General features: G+C 39.5%; 1 protein-coding gene across 8 annotated transcripts in view; it reads left to right on the top strand.

Moving 5' to 3' along the window:
* BCLAF3 (BCLAF1 and THRAP3 family member 3) overlaps positions 1-24,189 on the top strand; it is a 59,229-nt gene that overhangs the window by 6,952 nt on the left and 28,088 nt on the right. For 5 of the 8 annotated variants that reach the window (XM_047764549.1, XM_047764542.1, XM_047764545.1 and 2 more), the window contains 7 exons: positions 4,687-4,761; positions 7,854-8,420; positions 8,796-9,458; positions 17,990-18,165; positions 19,678-19,792; positions 20,503-20,566; positions 22,045-22,160. In XM_047764549.1, coding sequence (XP_047620505.1) covers positions 4,721-4,761; positions 7,854-8,420; positions 8,796-9,458; positions 17,990-18,165; positions 19,678-19,792; positions 20,503-20,566; positions 22,045-22,160 — 1,742 coding nt within the window. In that variant the 5' untranslated portion in view covers positions 4,687-4,720. Of the gene's footprint in view, positions 1-2,964; positions 2,993-4,686; positions 4,762-7,853; positions 8,421-8,795; positions 9,459-17,989; positions 18,166-19,677; positions 19,793-20,502; positions 20,567-22,044; positions 22,161-24,189 lie in introns of those variants that run through there. The other 3 variants (XM_047764544.1, XM_047764546.1, XM_047764548.1) reach the window with 3 other exon arrangements.

The following is a 24,189-nucleotide window of genomic DNA, read 5'->3' as shown; positions in this document are numbered from 1 at the left end:
CACAAGGCACCCATTTAGAAGTGTACAATTCAGTGTTTTTTTAGTATATTCACAGAGGTATGTAGCCATCATCACTGTCTAGTTTCAGAACATATTCATCACCCCAAAAAGAAACCCCTTGCTCATTTCCCTCCATTGCCGCCCTCTGCCCCCACCACACCCATGCAACCACCAGTCTACTTTCTGTTTCTGTGGATTTGCCTATTCTGAACCTTTCAGAAACAAATCATATAGTATGTTGTCTTTTGTGACTGGCTTCTTTCTTTTTGCTTAATGATTTCAGGGTTCATCCCTGTTGACTGTCAGTACTTCATTCCTTTTTATGGCCAAATAATATTCCATTGTCTGACTATACCACATTTTGTTTATTCATTCATCTGTCAATGAATGTTTGAGTTGTTTCCACATTTGGCTGTTATGAATAATGCTGATATGAGCATTTATGTACAAGTTTTTATGTGGACATATACTTTTATTTCTCTTGGGTATATACGTAGGACTAGAATTTCTGGGTCAGTATGATAACTTGACGTTTAGTTTTTGAGGACCTGCCAGACTGTTTTCCAAAGTTGCTACATCATTTCATTTGAGTTTATTTTCCCTTGGGCACCTTGTAAGTTATTCTTCCCTTCTGGGATAAAGCAGTCTTTTTCTCCCATTTTTTTTTCTCTTAGTTTATTTAATTTTTTTGGGCATATCACTTTTTGTCTGTTTCTCTTCTTAGTTTTTCAATTTCTGATTCAAGGTGAGTTTTGAAAAATTATATTTTTAAATGTTTTGGGATATATTTAATTCTACTTGGAGTATAAAGTTGAGTGTTTTCTTCTGCTTCATGGTTTTTTAGGGAGGAATTTGCCCCAGTTGAGAAATTCTCTTTTTCTGCTTTCTTGTAAACACATGGGGTTCATTAGACTAAAGCATTTGCAAATCTAATGAGTATGAAATGGTATTTTCTGGTTTTAATGTTATATTCCTGATTAGGTAGGGTTGAGTCTCTTTTTGTATGGGTTTATTGGACATTTTATGCTTCCTCTTTGTTGGTAGAGTTGCCATTTATTGAAGTGGGATAGACCTTAAAAGGAGGAGTTTTTGGAGGAAGGTCAGAAGTTTACTCTTGGACATGTTTACAGCATCCAGTAGGCTGCTGGATATGGAAGACTGCCACACCAAGGATGGGCGAGGGCTAGAGATGTCACTCTGTTAGTTTATAGAGAGCATTTAAAGCCATGAGACTGAGGGAGCGTGCAGACCGAGGAAGAGAGTATAGACAGTGAAAAGTCCAAAGACTGAAGTCACTGTTTAGAGGAAGACTGGGTTCACTAGGGGTCAGGGTAGCAAGGGCAGAGATAAGGAAGAACCAGCAAAAGGGAACACAAGGCATTGTTAGCCTTCCAAGTGGAGGAGAAAGGTGTGATTGACTGTTAAGTGCTGCTGCTAGAGCCAGGGGAAGGAGGAAAGGTAACCACTGGATGGAGTACGGTGGATTTCATTAGTGATCTTGACTAGAGCAGTTTGGCGCAGTGGTGGAGTGGAAAGCTCGATTGGTGAGGGGCCATAGAGAATGAGAGGAGAGGAATGGCAGAGAATGACTGTAGTGTAAAGGCAGGCCTGTGAAGAATCTGGTGGTGAATGGAGAGAGAGGGTGGTAGCCCAGGGGGGTGTGCAGGGGGAGAAGTGGGAGAGGTAATTTGGTCATGGGAAGGACCTAATGGAGAGGGGGAAGGGCTGCGGTGGAAGAAGAGGAGAGTGGCTGGAGCCAGCTTTGTCAGCTGGGTGAGGGGACGTGTCCAGTGCTGTCGCGGTAGGGCTGGCCTCTTCTGGCACCGGCATCCCCTTCTGCGTCTTCCTCGGAGTGGACGCCCCTGCTGTCCTGTCATCTTTCTATGTTCAAGGGCACACACGCTCATTCACTGTCCCCTGCACAGTTCACCGTGAAGGAGAAGTATAAACGAATTTCCCTTGTGTTACCGACATCTCCTTCTCCCCAGTCACAAACCCTGCTGGTCCCCCCCGCCCTTTTTTTTTCCTCTCTCTCCTAAAGCTTCCTTTGATTAACTTTGCAGGTCACAAGTAAGTTAGTTTAAGTCAGGCATCGTCAGTCTTTTTGTAAAGGACCGCTAAGTAAATATTTTATCCTCTATGGGCCACATACAGTCTCTGTGGCATATTCTTCTTTTTTTAAACAACTCTTTAAAAATGTAAAAATCATCTTAGCTCAGACTCTAGGGTTTAAATTAACTCTCCTCTCTTCTCCATTAAGCCTCTGAGCCAGTACTATTCATTGCTAGCCGATGCACACAAAAAAAGCAAATGCAAACAAAGTTAACTTTAAAAAGAACAGCTTTAGTGAGATATAATTTATAGGTTTAAAATGAGCAATTCAGTGATTTTTGGTATGTTTGCAGAGTTGTGCAGCCATCTCCATAATATCTGATCTATTCTTAGCGCATTTTCATCACTCCAAAGCTAACTTTTTTATAGCTTTGAAGTGTAATTTATATGCAATAAAATTCACCCAGTTTTGAGTTTGATTTTTTTTTTTAATGGCCACACCCATGGCATATGGAAGTTCCCAGGGCAGGGATTGAATCTGAGCTGCAACTGTGACCTGTGCCAAAACTGCTGCAACATTGGATCCTTTAACCCACTGTGTTGGGCTGAGGATCAAACCTGCGCCTCCACAGTGACCCTAGCCACTGCAGTCAGATTCTTACCCAATTGCCACAGCAAGACTCCAATAGTTTGAATATTAATAAAGCTAATTTTAATTTTAGCAGAGGAAAATATTGTAAGTAAATAAGTAATCCTTTTTTCTTTCTTTCTTTCTTTTTTTTTTTTTTTTTACAGCTGCTCTTGCAACATATGCAATTTCCCAGTCTAGGGGTTGAATTGGAGCTGCAGCAGCTGGCCTACACCACAGCCACGCCAGATCCAAGCCGCATCTGCGACCTACATCAGAGCTCATGGCAACGCCGGATCCTTAACCCACTGAGTAAGGCCTGCGTTGAACTCACATTCTCATGGATACTACTCGGCTTCTTAACCTGCTGGGCCGCAATGGGAGCTCCAGTAGTACTTTTTTTAAAAAAGAATTTCATAACCAGTAAATCCTACTTGTAAACATTTTCTCCCAAGTAACCTTCACGTTTCCCTTTAAACCAGTGGTTCTATAGTTAGGGGACCGGCATCATCTTCACCTGGGAAGTGGCTACAAGCGGGGCCCACCCCAGAATTGAGCCCAGCATTCTGTTTTAACCAGCCTTGCAGGTAAATTGCGACATGCACTGAAGTTGGAGAACCACTGCTGTAGGGTCTGTTCCGGCATGTGGGCATGTGCACATTTACTGGGTAATGCAGGCCCCTGAACTGGTTATTCTCATGTATGCGCTCCTGCTTAGCAGTATGCGAGAGTCCCTGTCCTTCCATGGCCTCACCAACACTCTGGAATGTGGAGCTTCAAATTTTTTTTTGTCATTTTGACAGATATGGAATGGTTATGAATCTGAATTGGCATTTACTCGATTGCTATTGAGGTCAAACATCTTAGATTTCTGGAGGCCATTTGAGTTTTGTGTTCTGTATATGCTGTTTGGAGTCTTTTGCCTATTGAAATAAATACAATTATGTAAACAAATAATCACAATATACTGAAATAATTGCATAATAAACTCAGAACTCCCAAGAAGGAAGACACTCAGGCAAAAAAAGTCAAGAAAAGAATTTCAGGAGAGATGGGCAAACGGTCCTGAAAGAATAGGGATTTGTCCCGCAGAGTAAGGGAAGGCCATCTGTGTGGTACGAATAGAACGGTCTGATTAAGGAAAAGAAAGTAGTTTTCTGTGGTGGACTAATCAGGTATGTGGATGAAAAACCATCTAAGGCTAGAAGAAAGGTAAGGAGTAACTGGATGGATGTATTTTAAACTTGTTTACTCTTTTACTGATTGTTGGGCATTTGAGTTGTAACTAGTGAGGGTGGTTTTTTTTTCTGGTCCGGCATTGTCACTGCCTGTCTTGGGTTGCAGCTGTGGTGCGTGTTCAATCCCTGGCCCAGGAACTTCCGCATGCTGTGGGGCAGAGCCAAAAAATCTTTAAAAAGTAGGATATCATCATCAAGTGTTCCTAAACATTTTGACTGTGACCGTATGAACGTGACTGTGATTATATATACATGACTGGTGGCAAAAGATGGGAGGGGTAGTAGTGGTTATATTTAGGTAGAGGAATTCTGAGGAAGTTTTTCCTCTTTTTACAACATCAATTTAGCAGTTGCTGTGTGCTAGACAATATGCTAAGCTCTTTTTATGATTTAATTCAGGGGTCATCAAACTACAATACTTTTGGCCTTTGGGGCCCATTTTGAGGTCCTTAAGCTAAGAATGGTTTTTAAAATTTTAAATCATTAAAAAAAAGAGAAGATAATGTGGTAGAGACCTTACATGGCCTCCAAAGCCTAAAATAGTTAAAATCTGGCCATTTACAGGAAAAGCTTGCTGACCTTTGATCTAATTCATTTTATCCTTGCAACATTTCAATTACATGGATGCAGTTATTATCACCCCCATTTTCTAGACAAGGGAACTGAGGCACAGAGGGCTTAAGTTACTTTTTGTCAGTGGCATTCACTGTTTTTAGAGCAGATTACAGGCTCTTTCTACAAACTTGCTAATATTGTGTTTCTTTGCAGTGTAAAAAGTGGATAGTGGCTCTCGTGTCAAGGGATGCCACGGTCACGCTCTCGATCCCCTAGGTGGAAACACAGGTGAGCAGTCCTTAGTTTAGCGGAGTAAGGATGGGCTTGGGATGTGCCTCGACTTTCAAATTCACCAGTACTGTTAAGAGCCTATTTTAATAGCTTGTGGGACCTAGTTATTTACAGTAGGTGCTTTATAGTGATAGATGTTGTATTTCTAGGTTCTAGGAGTTGACGGCTTTCTTAATTACAGCTGGCAGCTAGAATTAATCCGTAATAAAAAGAAATACCCAATGGCCACAGCAGAGTGAGAAGTATCTTTGAGAGTGTTGTGTATTTTATATCAGTAAGTGATTTAGAACTCTTCAGTGTGTTTTTTTTTTTATAATCGATATGTTTGAAGAAATTGGGAGTTTCCTATTTCCTCTTGTTCATGGCAGAATAATAGAATTTTGAATAACTCAATTGTAGTTCAACTCTCCTCTTTCCTAGTTGGTTGTATCAATAGTATATATAACTAGATTGGAACAGTTCCACCAGTATTTACTATATACCTGCTACAGGCAGGTTCTGAGGCTACAAAGGCAAATATGACATCTTTCAGGGCCTTGGCAAGCACACAGCTTGGCTGAGGACATTTACACCACAGCCAACTGGCATATGGTAGGAAAAAAATGTAGTGCTACTGACTGGGGCAAAGTATTCTGGATCCACAGGGAGGGAACAGTTCTGCTTTTGTGGAGGGGAAGGAGGGATACCAAGGAAGTCTTCAAAGAAGAGATGAGATTTCAGATGGCCATTTAGGGATGGGTAGACTTTTTAAAGGCAGAAAGAGAAGAAAAGTATCCAGTTAAGGGGACAACAGGAACAAAGGTACAGAGCTGTGATAGCCAGCTAGTACATTCCTGGACTTGAAAGAGGACCACAATCACGTGCGCAAAAGACAGATCAAGATTTTTCATGTTAATACAGCTTGGTCATGATGCTTGTTCATTGTGCTTCTCCAATGACTAATCAATAATTTCTTCAACAGTTTTCATTTTGTAGTTCACAAGACCGAATTGTAATGGAGAGGAGCTTCACTGTGAAAAAACGGGGGGGAATGCAAAGAAGCAAATGGTTTGAACACGGAGGGTCTCACAGAGGTCATTTTGTTTTCGCCTTTTGTGGTGGGCTCTGATGAGGGGGCACAAAAGACCTGATTTCTGGATGCCTTCTCAAAACTCTCTTGTCACCAGCTGTAAAGGGTCTGATATTTTACCTTCCTTGCAAGCGAACACATTAGCGTGTCACAAGGCACTCTTGGATCAGAGACAAAGGCCTTTATTACTCATAGTACAGCAGGCAGCTCAAGCTTCATGTTCCTGTGCTCCCCTTACCCCTGCTCCCTTGAAGGTGGACCCTGTGGACACAGCCGAGGACCCCCGAGGCCCATTAGGGGCAGTAAGCAGCCCCGCCCAGCCCTTGCTTTGGAGGAGACATTATTTTGTTATCCTGGAGAGCAAACACATCGGCCCTCTGCCCCTTAGGGAGGCCCTGTCTCTGTCTTCCCAGGCAGCTTACCTTGGAACAAAAGCTCACAAGGCGTGCAGAACGCGAGAGACTCACGGAGAATTGTCTCCCAACAGACTCCTTGGGTCTCTTTTGTCCCTTTAGAAGAACTGAAAATGATAGCCACCATCCCAGCAGTCTCCTGCAGAAGAAGGGGGCTCCATACGATAAAACCTTGGTATGAAATATAGTATCAAAGCAGTGTTCAGTGTAAGGGAAGGCTTAGACTACGAGATTATTTCATCAGTCTGAAAGACCTCAGCCTCTGCTGCCAGCTTTTCTCCATAGTGGTGGAAGAGATGAAGTGTTCCAGAAAGTCCTCAGAGGCTCCAGGTGCTTCTTCCTGAGAAGAAGTGCAGCCAGCTGGATGACGGGGTTTCTGCTCCAGCTTGATAATGTACTTGCCAGCACGTCTAGCTTGGTGACTCTCGAGGGAGATATGGCCAAGTCCAGTGTAAAAATCCCAGTGTGTATGTGAGGGAGATAAATCAGCCTCCTTTCTCGTAGGGAGGACCCAGACATGTCACCAAAGGAAAAGGCCTTTACTCATGGTTCTCCAACCCCCTGGCGGCTGCTGCAGAAGGGGCGATAACAAAAGCTGCAAGGGAAGCTGCCTCAGTGATTAGAAGACATTGAAGCGTCAGGGAGGAAATGGAGAGACCGGATGTGTCACATGGGAGGAAAGGTCCCCAGGTGCAAATTTGAACTTTATCGTGTCCCTGACAGTGGCGCTCCTCTCTCTCAACCTGAAGCCTGGGCGACTCAGACTGGTCTCCCCAGGTACAGGAGCCTTCCTCCTCAGTTGATATGAAAGGCTCGGGGTTGGCAATGCTGAGGTCTTGGAGAAGGTGTTTACAGAAAGGATGTGCTGTCCCTGGCGAGCACTACAGCTGCATTAAGGTGCGCATTCACCAGAGTTACGAGCTTGAGCTCGATAGCACATCTTTCATTTTATATGTAAGGGGACAGGTCTGGGAAACGAAACTTATTGATGTTAGTAGTATTTAAGGAGGAACTAAGCATGGGCTTCAAGTCCTAAGGCCCTTTCCTCGCACCCCCTCCGCACACTGTTTAAGGATGTATTTTGTGCTCCTTGATCTAGCCCTAGTAGAATAGATAATCAGTTGGAGAAACTGTAGGGTCATTTTGGGGTATGAGTTTGGATTTGTTGTGCATCATAAACTCTTAGAATCTAATTTCAGAGATTATGTTCAGTTTCTAGACATTCTCCTGAAATCATGTGTGAATCTAGCCCTCCTGCTTATTTCTTCTTGAACCTGATGTAAGCTTTTGCTAACTGGCCCTCTTGCCAGAACTTTGCTCAGCAACCTTCCAAGATGGATCCTGCCTCTAAGCTGGTCTTCCTCCAACAGGACAGCAGCCCATTTTGATGTGCACATGGTGACATTAGTTCCGATGGAAAGAGTATGCTTGTTGAATTGGGCAGAAGCATAATCAGACTCCCAAATGAACACTTTAGAACGCATACACTGCCAATTGATGAATTTAATTTGTATGAAAGATGCAGGGAAAAGCAGATGTTTGATGTTAAGACAAACTTAGTCTGTTGTCTTTGAAGGGACTAAACTTTTCTGTGTTTGTTTACATAGGTCTTTATCACCAGTACCTAGAAGTTCTGAACACTACAAGCAAAGACATGAGCATTATGGCTATGAATATAGGAAGGATCCAAAAAGACCCATTGCTTGGAGAATGGACAATGAGAAACATGGACAGAGTAAACCAAGAATTCCTTCTCGTGAAAATACACATTACCGATCTTATGAACATAGATCACCTTCCCCAAACCTAAGAAGAAACTCTTTAGAAAATTTTTATACTTATAAGCCTCCCCAAGTATATTTACCAGGAAGAGGAGATAGTAACAGAAGATCTCAGTATATGCCCAAATACTCAGAAGGTGTAGTCTACAAAGAGCACCAGAGAAATTGTTATCCCCAGAAAGTGCAAGGAAGGTATATTCCTGATGATCACAGAGTTAGAGGCAGTGGAAAAGGAGGGAAACCACCTCTGAGGTCAATAGCAGATTCTTTTAGATTCGAAGGACAGTGGCATGAAGATGAATTGAGGCACCAGAGGATACAAGACGAAAAATATTCTCAGTCACTTAGAAGAGGCTCTGAAGATTTTGAGAAAAGGAGCTCTTTTCAGAAGAGGTATAGGAAAACATTAAACCTGGGTAATTTGGTATAAAGCCTCAAGTGAAAGAGTTTGTTTACTTTGTGGTTGAAGGTAACCACCTTGAAAAGCATTTGTCTAAATAGATTAAAAGCATTGTAATGTAGTTTTTGTCTACGGGTAGTAGTGAAGTGTGTATTTTTAGAGTAAATCATGTTGATGGCTAGAATATAAGAAAAAAGATGGTATTTTCCTCTTTAACTACCTTGTGCATCTTTGAGTTGGCTTGAGGGATTATAGGTTAAACTTGCCACTGCGTTCCGAATTTAAAGCCATGCTGCCCAACATTCCACACATATAAATTCTCACTTTCTTCTCCTAGTGCAAGTGTAAACTGCTTTATGTCAACACAGGTATCCTGAGGATCGTGATTTCAGAAAATATGGACACACATCAAAAAGACCCGAAGATGTGGAGAGGTTTGAAAACAGAGAGGCTGCCAGGAGCCTACAGTGGAAGCCCAGGCATTTTCTTCCTCCTTACCAAGAGAAGAAAGATCAGCGAAACCTCGGACTTCAGACTCATCGACACGCTCCGAGGGAACTCCCAGAGAGCAGTTCAGCAGCCAAGGTATCCTGTGACTATCGCCACAAACATCGTAAGAGCTCAGATGGGGACCAGGACTTTAATGATGGCAGAACTCAGAAGTACTCTAAAGAGGAAGATAGAAAATTCGGTTCTCAAAAAGGCCCTGTGGCTAGAGAGTCCAGTTGTTCTAATGCCGGAAGAGGGAGAGTGACTGAAGATGGGCAAGTCAAAGAACCTTTGAAGCCATCTAAGAAAGACTGTGCCGCCTGCACCCATTCAAATAAAAGCGATGTTGATTTGAGACCCTGTAGTGACAAACGCAAGGACAAAATAAAAAAAGAAGGGGCTGGCAGAAAAGAGAGCAACTCTTCCCATAACCAACTTGATAAGGGTAAAAAACTTTCCGACATGAAGGCTTCCTCTGCCATTCTTAGGAAGAAATCACTTACAGTTAAAGTAGATGTGAAGAAAGCAGTGAACACTTCCAGGTATTATCTTAGTTTTTTCTTAATGATACGTAGTAACTGTTTCTGCCTCCTTTATTTGAAGCTTTGAAAATAAAATTAATAGTGTGTTTCGAGTTCATCTGGCAGGGAAGAATTGCCTGGATTTTTCAAAAAAGCCCCTTGATGAGGATGAATCCCAGGGTTGGTTATATGGGATGATGTCATGTCTATTTGTTTCCATGTTTGTACCTGTCTTTTTTTTTTTTCCTTTTAGGGCCGCGCCTTTGGCATATGGAAGTTCCCAGGCTAGGGGTCAAATAGGAGCTACAGCTGCTGGCCTACACCACAGCTCACAGCAACGCCAAATCCTTAACCTACTGGGCGAGGCCAGGGATCGAACCCAAATCCTCACGGATACTAGTGGGGTTCGTAACCCACTGGGCCACAGTAGAAACTCCCCAACGTTTGTATCCCAAGATGCTTCTTGGGTGCAGGACCGTCTGTGGAATTGTTCTTCTTCATGAATTTACATGTTTTTGTGCTGTTAGATTTTCTGCGTCCAAGGATAGGCTGGGTGGTGTGTAAGGAGGACTATTCCTTGTTGAGGTTCTCAGAGACTGTTTTCCCTGTTGACTTTTTGACTTGGAAAGGACTTTAGTAGGCCCTGATTTTTATAGAGGAAGAGAGTGAGGCCGTGAAAGTTGAAGCGACTTGTCTAAGTCTGCTTCTGCGTCTCAAATCCACATGTCCCCTTGTGACTTGAGGTAGATGGCTTGACGTGGTTCTTGCTGCTGTCTCAAAGGGACTGGAGCTCAACTGACTAGCTTCTCCTAGGCTAGAGTCTGGAAAGAGGTCTATTTATATAGAACATTTGGTTTAGCTCTTTGTGTGTGTGTGTTTTGTCACCTGCGGCATGTGGAAGTTCCTGGACCAGGGATTGAACCCATGCCATAGCAGTGACAGTGCCGGATCCTTAACTGCTAGGCCACCAGGGAACTCTATAGCTCTTAATGATTCTTTAACAAAATAGACTCTTTGTTGTCATAGGCCATACTCTCCCAAAGTGGATTGCCTGGTTGGTTCTATTATGAATATTATCTCTGTTTTTGGATTCTGAGAGTAAGGCACTGACACTTGGATGTTTCAGCTAATTCTGCTCATTATTTTAATACACTACCAGTATGCAAATGAAAAAGTGATGAACCGTGTTGATTTGGTACATTTATGTTGACCGTTAACTCTGTATTTGAATCAAAAGCAAGAGGAAACAGAATCCCAGGCTAGGATGTGATGGTGAGGAACGTAAACCCACAGTCTTTTTTTTTTTAAACAATTTATTTCTTTTCTGAAAGTTAGATATGGCAATCCCCCTCCCTGATACTTTTCTTATACTCATTGTACTTGCAAAAAATTTTTTAAAATACATATGTAGGAGTTCCCATTGTGGTGCAGTGGAAACAAATCCAACTAGGAACCATGAAGTTACGGGTTTGATCCCTGGCCTCGCTCAGTGGGCTAAGGATCCGGCATTGCCATGAGCTGTGGTGTAGGTCGCAGACGTGGCTCTGATCTGGTGTTGCTGTGGCTGTGGTATAGGCCAGCAGCTGTAGCTCCAATTAGACCCCTAGCCTGGGAACCTCCATGTGCCACAGGTGTGGCTGTAGGGAAAAAAAAGCAAAAAATAAGTAAATAAATAAAAATACACATGTATATACTTATATGTACATAGAATTTATAAATATGATTACGGTACAGAAAACTGAACAGAAGGGTAGAGAAATCACCCATGATCCTACTACGCTAGGACAATTTTACTAATATTTTAGTATAGGTCCTTTTGTTATTTTTCCATGTGTATGTGGTTGTCATGATACTGTATTTATAATTTTGTATTCTATTTCATAAAATATGTCTTAAATCATTTTGTGCTATTATATTTCCAACTAGTTTTTCATCTTAAGAGCACAAAGGCTGCTGTAAGCATCAAACTTAAGGATGTTACCTTAAGCTTTTTTTTTTTTTCCAATTTAATATTATGAAAATGTCCAGACATACAGAAAAGTTGAAAGAATTGTACAGTGAACACCTATATACCCATGATGAAAGTCTACAGTAACATTTTACTCTACTTTTGTAATTACATATCTGTTCATTTATCATTCCATCTTATTTTTTTACCACATTTCAATGTGAATTGGGAGTTCCGGTCGTGGCTCAGTGGTTCATGAACCCGACTGGTATCCACGAGGATGTAGGTTCAGTCCCTGCCCTCACTCAGTGGGTTACAGATCCAGCGTTGCCGTGAGCTGTAGTGTAGGTCACAGTCACGGCTTGGGTCCCACATTGCTGTGGCTGTGGCGTAGGCCAGCAGCTACAGCTCCAATTCAACCCCAAGCCTGGAAACTTTCATATGCCACAGGCATGGCCTTAAAAAGACCAAAAAAAAAAAAAAAAAACCAACCAAAAAAACAAGAAACAAAAAAACCCCAAAGTGAATTGCAGATACTTGTATGTTCCTTTTGAAATACTTCAGTATTTAATTTTTGTCTACAGGGTTTTTTTTTTTTTTTTGAGATAAAATTACATACAATCAAATTACAAAATTCTTGAATTTTTTAATAAAAGTAAAAGTAATTTTAAATAAAAGCTAAAAGTAGGGTATTTCTGTAGTAGCTAGTGGTAACGAACCTGACTAGTATCCATGAGGATGCAGGTTTAATCCCTGGCCTTACTCAGTGGGTTAAGGATCCGGCGTTGCTGTGAGCTATGGTGTAGGCCAGCAGCTGCAGCTCTGATTCAGCCTCTAGCCTGGGAACTTCCATATGCTGTGGGTGGGGCCCTAAAAAGCAAATAAAAAAAAATCTTGAATGTTTAAATATTTAATACAGAAGTGTTTTATACTTAAAATAGAATTAATAAATTGGCTGTAGTATTTTTGAAGAATACTAGAAATGTCAGTTTTGAAGGATTTTAATAGACCTCCTTAGAGATGCTGAACACAGTTAATTTTATAATTTGGCTTGAGAAATGGTAGCTTGATCTTCACCATGTATCACAAAAATGAGCTTCCTAAAATCAGGCTGTTCTACCTTTTGCTTTGAATTTATAAACCATCTCTTTGTGAATTTCATGACCTGTTAGTGGGGCCTGTCAGTACATGTTTGAATTACCTGACAAGAACCTACAGAATTGCTTATGTGATAAAGAGCTTCCACTTCAAGTCCTTTCTATTCAAAGACCTGAAGAATAACTTAATAAATACATGCACCATTTCAGTGTGATAATACATCATCATCAACAAAATCTTTCTCTCTGATTACAATTATTAATTAATGAGTTGTGGAAGAATTTGTGGGGTTGGATTTAGTTGTGTGTGGACTGATGAACTGTCCATAAAACAAAGGTAGTTAATACCCTCAATAGAGCCATTTTCTTAGCCACTAACATAAATTAGATTTTCCTCTGCTTGACAAGATAATCATAGAGTGCAGAGAGGTTTATGTGTTGGTTAAAATCTAGGGATTTTAGCCACTGTTTTGAAAAGACTAAGAGGGTTCATTTTATGCATTTGTTTACTTTCTTAGCTTTGGTCAAGTATTGATGTATGTTTCTGCAGTTATCAATGCACTTGAAAACATATGGTTATTAGCTAGTGATTTTTCTAAATTCCAGTTTGTATCTAGAAAACAGTAAGTAGACACTCGCTTGAATGTTCACTACATAGTTAGTACTTCTGTTAACAAAGATGATATTCTAGTGACCACTTTGTCAGAAACTGCATTATTAGAGGTAGAAGTTACATATGAGTCATAATTATGTGTTTCAGAATGTAAGTTAGGGAGTAACAATATGAAAACTTGTACAAAGGTTGTTATGAACCCCAGACACTAACTGTTGTCTATGTGGAGATCTTGGGGCAGATAAAGGGAGTTATGGCTTGACGTTTGGCAGAGTAGGTGAGAGACTGAATCTTGATCAGGCTAGGAGGGAGGTGAGAGGGAGGAGGAAGGCATGCCAGTCTCTTGAGAGAAGAGGAAGCTGGTGTGGGCGGACCTGGACCTAGGCTCCTTTGACTTCCCAGGTGCTGAGACTAGGCATCTAGGCTGAGAAGGCAGACTAGTGAAGTTGATGTTGGCCTTAGCGCGTCAGGCCCGTTTGCATTTAATCCTTTATTTCTCCCTGAAGAGATGCAGAGGGGGCCTCCCTACCCGGCTTTGGTCTTGACCCATTCTGAAAGGGAGCTGAGATGGGTATTAGCCCCAAAAGACAGTGGAGCCCTGATGCTCCAAAGAAAGAGGTGCTGTATAGGTGGGAGACAGTGTGAAAAACCATAGCAAGGATTGAAGGACGGTAACACAAGTTTACCTATTATGGGCACCGTTCAGCAGGAGGTGAAATAAGCTGTGGGAGGAGATATTTTTTGTGATACACAAACCTTCGACCTTGCTGTTATGTATCACAAAAAAGCTAAGGGTTTTTTTTGTTTGTTTGTTTGTTTGTTTTAATCCCCCTAGTATCTCTCACTTACATTTTCTAAAATCAGAAATGAGGACTTCCCATGTGGCTCACAGCATAACTATTTGGCGTTGCTTCTAAAATCAGAAATTAATTGAGGAGTTCCCATTGTCCTCAGCAGGTTAAGAACCCAACATAGTGTCTGTGAGAATGTGGATTTGATCCCTGGCCTCGCTCAGTGGGTTAAGGATCCGGCTTTGCTGCGAGCTGCAGCGTAGGTTCCAGAAGTGTCTCAGATCTGGCTTGGCTGTAGCTGTGGTGTAGGCCAGCAGCTGCAGCTTCTATTTGACCCCTAGCCTGGGAACCTCTGTATGCCATGGATGCAGCCCTAAAACACACACACACACACAAAATACATTTAATTGCTCTAAATTAAGTAAAAGAGGTTTTAAAGTTAGCCAGGAAAGTTAAAAAACTAAATTGAGCTCAGAATTTTGCAGTCTGTCGTCTTTTTAGCTGAAACTTGGCATTTGCTATTGTCCAAGTCATTTTCCTTTGATCGTTTACTTATTCATTCAGCAGGTATTTTTTGAGGACATACGCCGGGAGACAATCTTTTAGGGTACCCTGGGACTATGAACTGACATAGGATTAGGTTTCTTCTCCTCTGGTCTTATAGACAGTCGGATGACATTGGTAATACCGTGGCACAGTGAAGTGATATGTGAGGTGTGCAACTCAGATGATCCAAAGCTGAGGGGTTCAGGGAAGGCTTTTTCAGGAGTTGACATGTGAGCTAGGCTTTGAAGTTTGCTGTGTTTCAGACACGTGGAGATGAGATGAAAGGCCTCGTATGTTTACAGGTTAACAAAAGCAGAAAACACCCAGGCACTTTGAGCTGTGCGATTCTGAGCAGTCTGGTGAAAAGAAATAGAAGGGCTGGAGGTGGGAAGGTAAGACTGCCATACTGCCAGCCTAATGTGACAGAATTAGCTGATAGAAGAGGGTAGGTGACTCAGTTCTGGCCATCAGAGGACTGTCTTCTATGAGGTGGCTTGGAAGGGCATTGGGGTTTGACAAGGCCAGTCGGGTGACTTTTGTGAAAAAAGTAATAAGATGCTGAATTAAGGGAGTAGCAGTCTCCCTAATCCTTTTCCCTCAGCGCCAAAATTTCTAAATGTGTTCTTAGGAAAACAGGAGCAAATTAATGATTGGAAAAGTGCTTGGTAATAGTTATTAGCTGGAAGAAAACTGAGGAAGGAAAAGTTGACATGTGTCATATGGATTGTGTTATCTATTTTAAGCTTCTAGGGAGTAGGGGATTATCCACTGGTTTTGGCAGTTGGGTTTTTGTTACTGTTGTTTTACCATGCAGTTGGTGTTTTGGATGAATCCTAATTCTATATAAGAAAAAATTAAGGTTTAATGTAGCTTTTAACATTTTCTTAGTTATAATGCACAACATTCACACGAACATCAGGAGAAATATCCTCAAATAGAGAAGGAAAAATGAGGTGGAGTTGGGGGGAGGGAACAGAGAATCTGGAAGATTTAGCCAGACCAGTATTAGAAGTAGTATTAGAATACAGGTGCTTGGCTATATTTTAATTTTTAAAACTGTCTCAAATGCATCTCAAATGAGAACGTTTGTTTTTTTTTCAGCTTAACTACTTGTGTTGGGGGTATTTCCTGAAATTGTTAACTTGTTTATAAGTAATATCATAGGAAATAGTAAAAAGGAAAATATGAACCGAGAGGTGATTAGATTTACAGATGTAAGTACTTAGAACATTTTGCATTCCGAAGTCTCCAGAAGGTTTTCCTTATAGCAAAAGTATATTTGTTTTTAGAAGACTAAATTTCAGATTATACTATTTTCATGTGTATTTTCTAGAAAATGATCATTTTAATATTTTTTATTAAAAATCTTGCAGTGGAGTGATGCAAGTAAATTTTTTAACTGACAGCAAGTTTAAACACTAAAGCTTCAGGAATTAAGTATAGCCTCACAGTATATCATAGCACTCCTGTTGGGCATGGAATGGGGACAAGAGTTATGCCCGTAATAATAAATTACAAGTAAATTTTAATAATTACCTGATGAAAAACTAGAAGCCTTTAATCAGCTGCTTTTGTCTTGGGAGAATCTGAGGTTGCAGTAAAAAAATATTATCAACTGATTTCCCCTTCTGGATAGACCTTTTTTATAGTTCTATTTAAACATCTTATTTTTCCCCTGTAAAATATTTTAAAAGTTATTTTTTGGCTATGGAATAGACTTTTTGTCCCATTAAACCCCTTTAAACAGTGAGCATTTATAATTCTTTGTTAGTAAAGGTTGTTACAGGGCCATTCTAGCTTCTAGCATTTATCACTAAATGTCTCTTATTAGTTATCAGATGCACAGTGGAAAGCTTGGAGCTTATTAGGAGGAGAGAAAGGAAATGGGCCTTCTAATGAAAGTCTTTCAGATGAGTCAAGGAAACCACAGCGGTGGCATCAACCTGCGGCGTAATCACCCAGCCGTGTTTCTGCTGTGGCAGGGAGTTGTCTCAGTGGGGCTGGTTGGAGAGCAGGGAGCATGGAAAGTCACATGGAAGCTTTTCCTCTGAGAAGTTAAAAATAGGCACCATCTTGTTAGAGGAGTTAAATTTTTTAGTTAAAGAGTATCTGTAAGCCCCTCATAATCCTGAAGCAGTTTTGATATACAGTTGTTAAGTGACTTAAATAAATAAATATGCACACATGTACACTCACACCCCAAAATGTATCCATCTGAGTGATTTTTGTTATATGAAGAGGTGTTATTTTTTTCTAGTGGTGCTGTTATTTTTTAAAACATATTTCATGGCTCTCTTTTGAATTTATCTTTGGAGCCTGTGACGTATCATAAAGAACCCTAGCAGCCGTAAATCTCACCTCTTTGGATGGTGAACTTGATTTTCAGGAAGCGCCAAAAACTATTTTGAGTCAAATGCAGAGCAGTAAAATGGATGTAAGCTTATTAGTGCCATTTTGGGTCCAGAATGAGGTATAAGTATAAACAATGAGACGTTTTCTTCTGTGTTGCATAAACTGCCTCCAGATGAACAATTTAAGTAGTTTTAAGCAGGAGTATCATCCTTGGAATAAAGTATAGTTTCCTATTATGATCCTTGGAAGGATAATGTTCGTATGAATGCTTAATTAACCTCTGGGATGAAAAGCAAAGCAACCAAGACATCCATTGTCTCAGTATCATGACAGCTACCAAGTTAAGGCTTTTTCAAAGATTGGATGAGATAATGTTTATGAGCTCTGAGCCCCTGTGTTTGGCATGGGGTAAGCCCTGAATAATTGTTACTGATACATCATAATCATGGCTTATAATGGTACTTAAAGGCAGGAAAGCACTTAGTGGAAGTTATAAAGATTCAGAAAGCATTAAAATGGTAAGATGGGGTGGGGTTATATAATAAATGATAGTATTGGTAGTTATATAATAAATGGTAGTATTTCTTTAAGAATATAATTAGGGTAAACACTATAATTGGTTCTAATGATCATAACTTTGCTAACAACTAAGACTATTTCTTGAGAGTTGAGAGAGACTTTGTGGCTAAATTAATCTCAATAGAATTTAATTTCAAAATACTGTTCTAAGCTTCTCTTTACTGATAAAGAGGTATAAGGATTTTTATGAAGTCAGGGAAGTTACTGTGTTTGATATCAGCTTTTAAAGTATGGTAGTGTTTCAAGATAGTGCTGGCTTTATAATTTTATGGACATTTGGGAGTAGAAAATAATCTTAACTGATTGTTTTTTGCATATCGAGTGTCTTTAATGCCTTGCTGAATTTTTTGAAATAAAAATTGTTTAGCTCAGAATTTTGAGGATTTTATTGTTAAAGTGGCAAATATCTCATGATCTCTGATTTGAAAAGGAGAGCTCAAAACCATGTACCTATAGCTGTTTTCTCCTACTCATTGTACATGTTTTATGACATACAATTTAGTGCCTTAATTATAAGAAAACATAAACATCTTTTTAGTTTTATAGCTATTTTGATTAATTTTTAATAAGTTATTTTCTCAGTAAAACAGTTTCAAATTTAGTTAAACATTTACAAATTATTCTAGGGTTGCTTCTAGCTATTCCACAGAGAGACAGATGTCACATGATTTGGTTGCTGTTGGCAGGAAAAGTGAAAACTTTCATCCAGTGTTTGAACATCTTGACTCAACTCAGAATACTGAAAACAAACCTACAGGAGAATTTGCTCAGGAAATCATAACTATAATCCATCAAGTTAAAGGTTGGTATATTTTGCACATACATTAGGGATAACACGAAACTAATGTACTGACTTTTCACAAGTATAGGTAAATATCTGTGATATTGTAATAGTAATTATATTTCATTATGAGTTAGATCATTAATTAGGAAATCTGTTGAAGAGAGTAGCAAGTGTTAATTCAAGCCTAGTTGCTCTTTACGTGTAATTCCAGTAACCGGCTGCTTCAGCTCATAGTGGATTAGAAATTGAAAGTTATGAAGAAAGAGATTGGCTGCTGCAAAGTACAGGTGCACTGAGAGCAGAAAGAAGCAATAACTGATAGCTGAATAGGAAGGCGGAAACAATGAAAACCAGATATGAAGTTTAAACTCAGGAAATCTGGAAGTATGGGTCATTTGGTCATATTCTTAAAACCCCGGAGCGCATTCCTGGGGCTTTGTGCCATGAGGGTGATGCTAAGCGATCAGTAAAAGATTCCAGTTCTCTGTGTTTTACTTTATGACATCAGGTAGTTGCATAATAAGTACTTTAAAGATTTACGCTGAGTTGTTGTGCTTTGTTTTTGCCTCTGGCCAGTTTCCACTAATTGGCAAATTCAGTCATGTAAAATAACTTTCCTTATTGATGCTGCATAAATAAGGCAATTGTGTGTGTTATACACTGGAGACTTTCGAGAATTTCAAAATTTTATGCTTCTTACTAAATAATTATGTTAATCTTTTTTACCTTCATAAAATATATGTTGGAAGTGAATTATGTTCTCTGCATCCCTCAAACTAAGACATATATTTACTTTAAAGCATGCAGTTTGTCTGAAACAGTTCACCTTCTCAATTCCAGCCCTCTCACTCAAAGAAAGTGTGATTCTTGGCAGAAAGGGAGCTGGTATTGCAGAAAAATCCAGGAGATTGTCCCAGAACAGGAACAGTAAGTTAGGGGAAAGGACTACTCATGTAGCGTTCTCATGGGTCAAGTGTTTTATCTTTCTCTTGATTCTCTCACAAGCCTGAAGGATAGCCATTTTCAGAATGTCTTCACGAACTTCAGTTAATGTTAATTAAAGTTGAATGACATTGGGAGGCCTTCTGTGATATCTAAGCATGACATTTAGCATTTGTTCAGAATCGTTTGGATGTTTCAGGGTTGTTTTTGGAGGTATTTTTAACTGTAGGTGAACTGTAGAGCTCTGTACCAGCTTTACTTCCCCAAAGTAGTAAGATCTTACTTTGGAAGAGAAAGGGCCTACTTTGAGAGAGCCGTTATCTTTTACCCCTGACAAGTAAGCAGGCATGTCAAATGGGAACAGAATCCTTGGGTGCTGGATGCATAAATCTGTTTACTATTGCTTGGGCCTGGGAAGAGTATGATGAACACTGCAAATCAGTCTGTGGAGTAAGTTTAGGTCCCATATATATTTTAAGAGAAAACAGGTTGGGTATTTTTTATAGTCCTTTCTTCCTTTGCTTATATATAATCTTTTAAGTGGAATCACTTTTACACTGAGATAAAACTATTTGTTTCCTCTTTCAGCAAATTATTTTCCATCACCCAAAATTACTCTACATGAGCGTTTCTCACAAATGCAAGATACACAAGCTGCAGATGTAAATGAAATTAAATTGAACTCAGATCCAGAAATTCACAGGTAATGACTGATCGCTGTATGCCCATTTAATTCATGGGAATAAGCCTCAGAACACATGTGGGAAGGTGCTGTCTGCCTCCTGGGCTTGCTGTAGATTCTCGGAGTGCATTTCCTGCCTAAAAACAGGACTAACCCAAGCAGGTACTGGGCCAGTACACTTTGATAGACCAGGCTGTATTGAAGCTATGACTAGCATTGTTTAAATGTGTAGGACCTTGGAAATATTTACCTACCTAACTTTGATTCTGCTGTGTCTATAGTAATTGCCTACTGAAGTTATCACTGGAAGAATGAATGACAGTTGTCGAGCCATTGAAATCATGGGTCGCTTCATGTGGTCAGAAATGGCTGTTCTGAGGGCAGCCGGATGAAAACATGTCTTCTTCTACTGGCACCTGTCCGACCAGGTGGTGCTCCCTGTCTTGTGAGCTGAGTGCAATCAATGTTAGAATGCAGTAGATCACCGAAGCCAAGTTTAAGGTTACACAGACTAGTGATTTGAGAACCACTAAGGCGTCACTGTGATGTTGTTTACAGGACATGTATGCCCTGGGAGACTGCCATGTAGATGCAAAAACCACCTGGTAGCAGGGTTCTTTTTCTTCCTCCAAGACATACCAGCTTTATTTCAAATTCCATTCTGTAGTAATGGATCAAGGTATTAGTGTATAACATAATTATTTAATTGTAATGTGCCTTTATTATTTTAGGAGAATAGATATGTCTTTGGCTGAGCTTCAGAGTAAACAAACTATGGTATATGATTCAGAACAGGTAAGTGAATATAAGTTTTGATGAGAGATTATCTTATTGTTGGTATACTAATGGGAAAGGAAACTGGTGACCAGGAGTAAAAAAGGTAGTTAAAGCAGATGAGAAAGAATCATTGAGACCCAGGAATCTGAAATTACAAAGCTCTCCAAGTGATTCTAGTTATCAACCAGGTTATAGAGAGAACAATAGCAAAAGACAAAAATATTCCCTAAGAGAGACAATCCCTAGAGGGTAACAGCTTTGTAAAATTGCCGTAAAATTATGGTGTTCAATATCCATTCCAAAACTTCTTACTGTAAAGCTCGCAGAAAATATGTTTGATACCTATTTTTTCCAAACCAGTCATGTGGGATATATTTTTAAGTTGTATGTGGAATAAATGCAGAGAACCTAGTTTCATTTGATACTGCCCTTCTGTTTTCCAAGGAATGTATGAAAGATTCTATGAAATACGAACTAGCAAAATAATTAAAATAATACTGAATTAAAAAATTTTTCCCACTCCCACCACCTCCCCTCAACCCCACTCCCATTACTTTGCTAATTAGAAAAACTATCTTAACTAGCTGGTGGGGGAAAAAAAAAACTGGCTCTGGTTTTAAAAGTATATCAAGTTCTGAAAGAACTGCTAATTTATTCATTGAGAGTGAAGAGGTTTTCTAGAGGAGAGATTTTAATGCATTTGTGATAGAATATATAAATAATTTTTTCACTTGTGAATGGTTACAATTTTATTGAATTTATGGAGATAGGTTAGTTTGTTGAAAATGATATTTTCAGAAAATATCTACTCATTGAAGTACTATAATAAGCTTATAGGAAATTTGAGGATTTTTTAAAAATCTCCTCTAATTCAGCCGCTTAACACAAAATATTATTTGATTGTCTTTCCTTGCAGTCTTACATCTGGCATTTTAACATCATCACTGTCACAGTAAATGCAGTTTTGGATGCTTTTTCTTTTTACTTAATCTATAATAACATTCCTTTTATGTAAAATATCTGAACTCCCAATGACCCTTTTAATTGAAGCTTTGTAAGTTTTAATTAGCTTTTTTTAGTAAGTGGTTTTCCAGGTTTACTTCCACATAATCTATATTATCATAATTTAAATGTTTATACATTAGTCCTATGACTTAAGTTTACCACAAAATTATTCTTCCATTCCCCTTTAAATATTTTTTTCACTCAAGTTACTTTCATTTTTTTGTTATTTTAAAAATACAACATTTTGGATATACTTAGTAAATGACTTTGTGTGTATAGAGTTCCAAAAGTGGGATTCCTGGTTCAATGTTATGAACTTTTCTGACTGTGTATTGTCAATTGCATCTCAAAGTATTTTCATTATATACCACCATTAGCAGGATGAGTACAAGATAACTTATTTAGGACTTTTTCTTAAGGTTCTTGTTATATATGGTCTTTGCGCAACTAACAATAATGTGAATGGTTTGTCTTCTGTCAAAATTCCTCAGACTCTGGTCAAAATAATAGATCCAAATGACCTACGACATGACATTGAAAGAAGGAGAAAAGAACGGTTACAGAATGAAGATGAGCACATTTTTCACATAGCTAGTGCTGCAGAGAGGTAATCAGTAGATGAAAAACATCCTTTTATCAGAGAGTTTTTGGTTTTCGCATATATGTTTAGTTTTTTGTGTGTGATGATAATTTTCACTTTAGTGTAGGGATTTAATCCTTCAAATCTATTTTTATATGTTTAAGTGAAATCTAATAAAATGTTTCAAAGTTATCCTCATATGCTGTTTGATTGAAACAACAAAAATCATGGGGTAGGTGAGTATTTGAGGTCTTTGTAGTCTAGAGAGAAGTGTGGCAGTTTTGTGAGTATTAGCAGGAGCCAAGACCAAAAATATTTAGGGACTACTTGCCTCAAGCTGAATGAAACTCTGACACATTCTGCCCTTTAGATTTCGGTATTCTTTGAATGTTGCAGAATTTGCTGAGGTCAGTGCTGTTCTCTTTCAGAACTCTTTGTGGCTCTGTGTCCATGAAACAGAGGCAGGTGTAGTAGAAATGTAGAGGAGACCTGAGTTTGAATCGTACCTCTGCCAGTTCACAAGATGTTTTCTCCTGGGCTGATTTGCCTAATGTCTGGAACCTTTTCCTCCATGAAATGAGAATAGAATAATCGGTTTCTGATAGAGAGGTTAGAAATATTAAGTAAATTGGCACATACAAAGTTCTTGTGCCATGCATGGCAAATTGATTTTTGGTAGATTTTTTCTTTCCCAACTCTGTACCTCTCTTTAGGGGCCATGAGCATTCTAGATTGATCCCGATTTATCTCCAGTTCTGAGAACTATGTAGAACTCATGGCAACTCTGGGACCCCATATGGTTATGAAATATAACTGAATGGGAAAAATTTCCAGTTCATGCAAGGGTCCTCAAACTATTTGGATGTCCCTGAAAGTTGGAATGTATGAATGGGAAGGGACAGTGCTAATTCTCTTTCCATAGCCCTTAGTTTCAAATATTGAGATGTTTGACTAGACTTTTAAGTCCTATCTATGGCTAACTAGGTCAAGATACATGGAGCTTGTTTAAAGACTGAACCTGATTCTGACAATAAGTTTGGGACTAATTAAAAGGGATAGTAAAACTGTGTGTTGAGGCATATAAAGCAATTGAAAACAAAATAATTAAAATCTTGTCCCTTCTTGGGTGAAAGTCTCCAGTTTCTTAATAAGACCTGAAATGACTGTGTTCTTTAGTGACACAAGTTCTCTGTTGTGCTTTTCTTGACTTAGCAAGTATAAGAAATTCAGTGTACCAGGAAAGAGGTATGGGGTTTTGTTGTTTTGTTTTGTTTTTTGCTTTTTAGGGCCACACCTGCAGCATATGGAAGTTTGCAGGCTAGGGGTCAAATTGGAGCTACAGCTGCCAGCATATGCGACAGCCACAGCAACACGGGATCCGAGCCATGTCTGTGACCGATACCACAGCTCACGGCAACACCAGATCCTTAACCCACTGAGCGAGGCCAGGGATCGAGCCTGCATCCTCATGGATACTAGTTGGATTCCTTTCCACTGCGCCACAATGGGAACTCCCAAGAAAGAGGATTTTTAAAAACAGATTTAAGATACTCCACATATTATAAAGACCATGTAAGGCTTCAGAATATATCTTCACCCTTTGAGGTGATAAAGAGCTTGAGCAATGAAGTTATACCTGAGTTCAGTCCCTGGCTCTGTAGACACCTAGCTCTGTGACTGACCTTGGGCAAGTTACTTCCCTCAGCTGTAAAAATAGAGATAAGAATTATACTTACCTCATGATGGTGGCGAAGATTAAATGATGCACGTAAGGTACAGAGTAGCTGGTCAGTGTTAAATATTAATGTTAGCTCTGAAGATGGTGTAGCCATGCAGCAGTGTCTTCTTGCAGAGTGTCTTTTGTTTAGTCTGTTGAACTGTATTATTTATAATGGGTGGCTGGTATGGCATAGTGAAGCCATGAGGATTTTTTTAAATTGATATATTACTACCATAAAATTCATCCTTTGAAAGTGAAAAATTCAGTGTTTTTAGTAGTCCCTCAAAGTTGTACAACTATCACCACTATCTAATTTCAAAACATTTTCATCACCCC

Source organism: Phacochoerus africanus, chromosome X, assembly GCF_016906955.1.
Source record: "Phacochoerus africanus isolate WHEZ1 chromosome X, ROS_Pafr_v1, whole genome shotgun sequence".
NCBI classification, from domain to species: Eukaryota; Metazoa; Chordata; class Mammalia; order Artiodactyla; family Suidae; genus Phacochoerus; species Phacochoerus africanus.
This window is presented reverse-complemented; position numbering and strand designations above follow the sequence as displayed.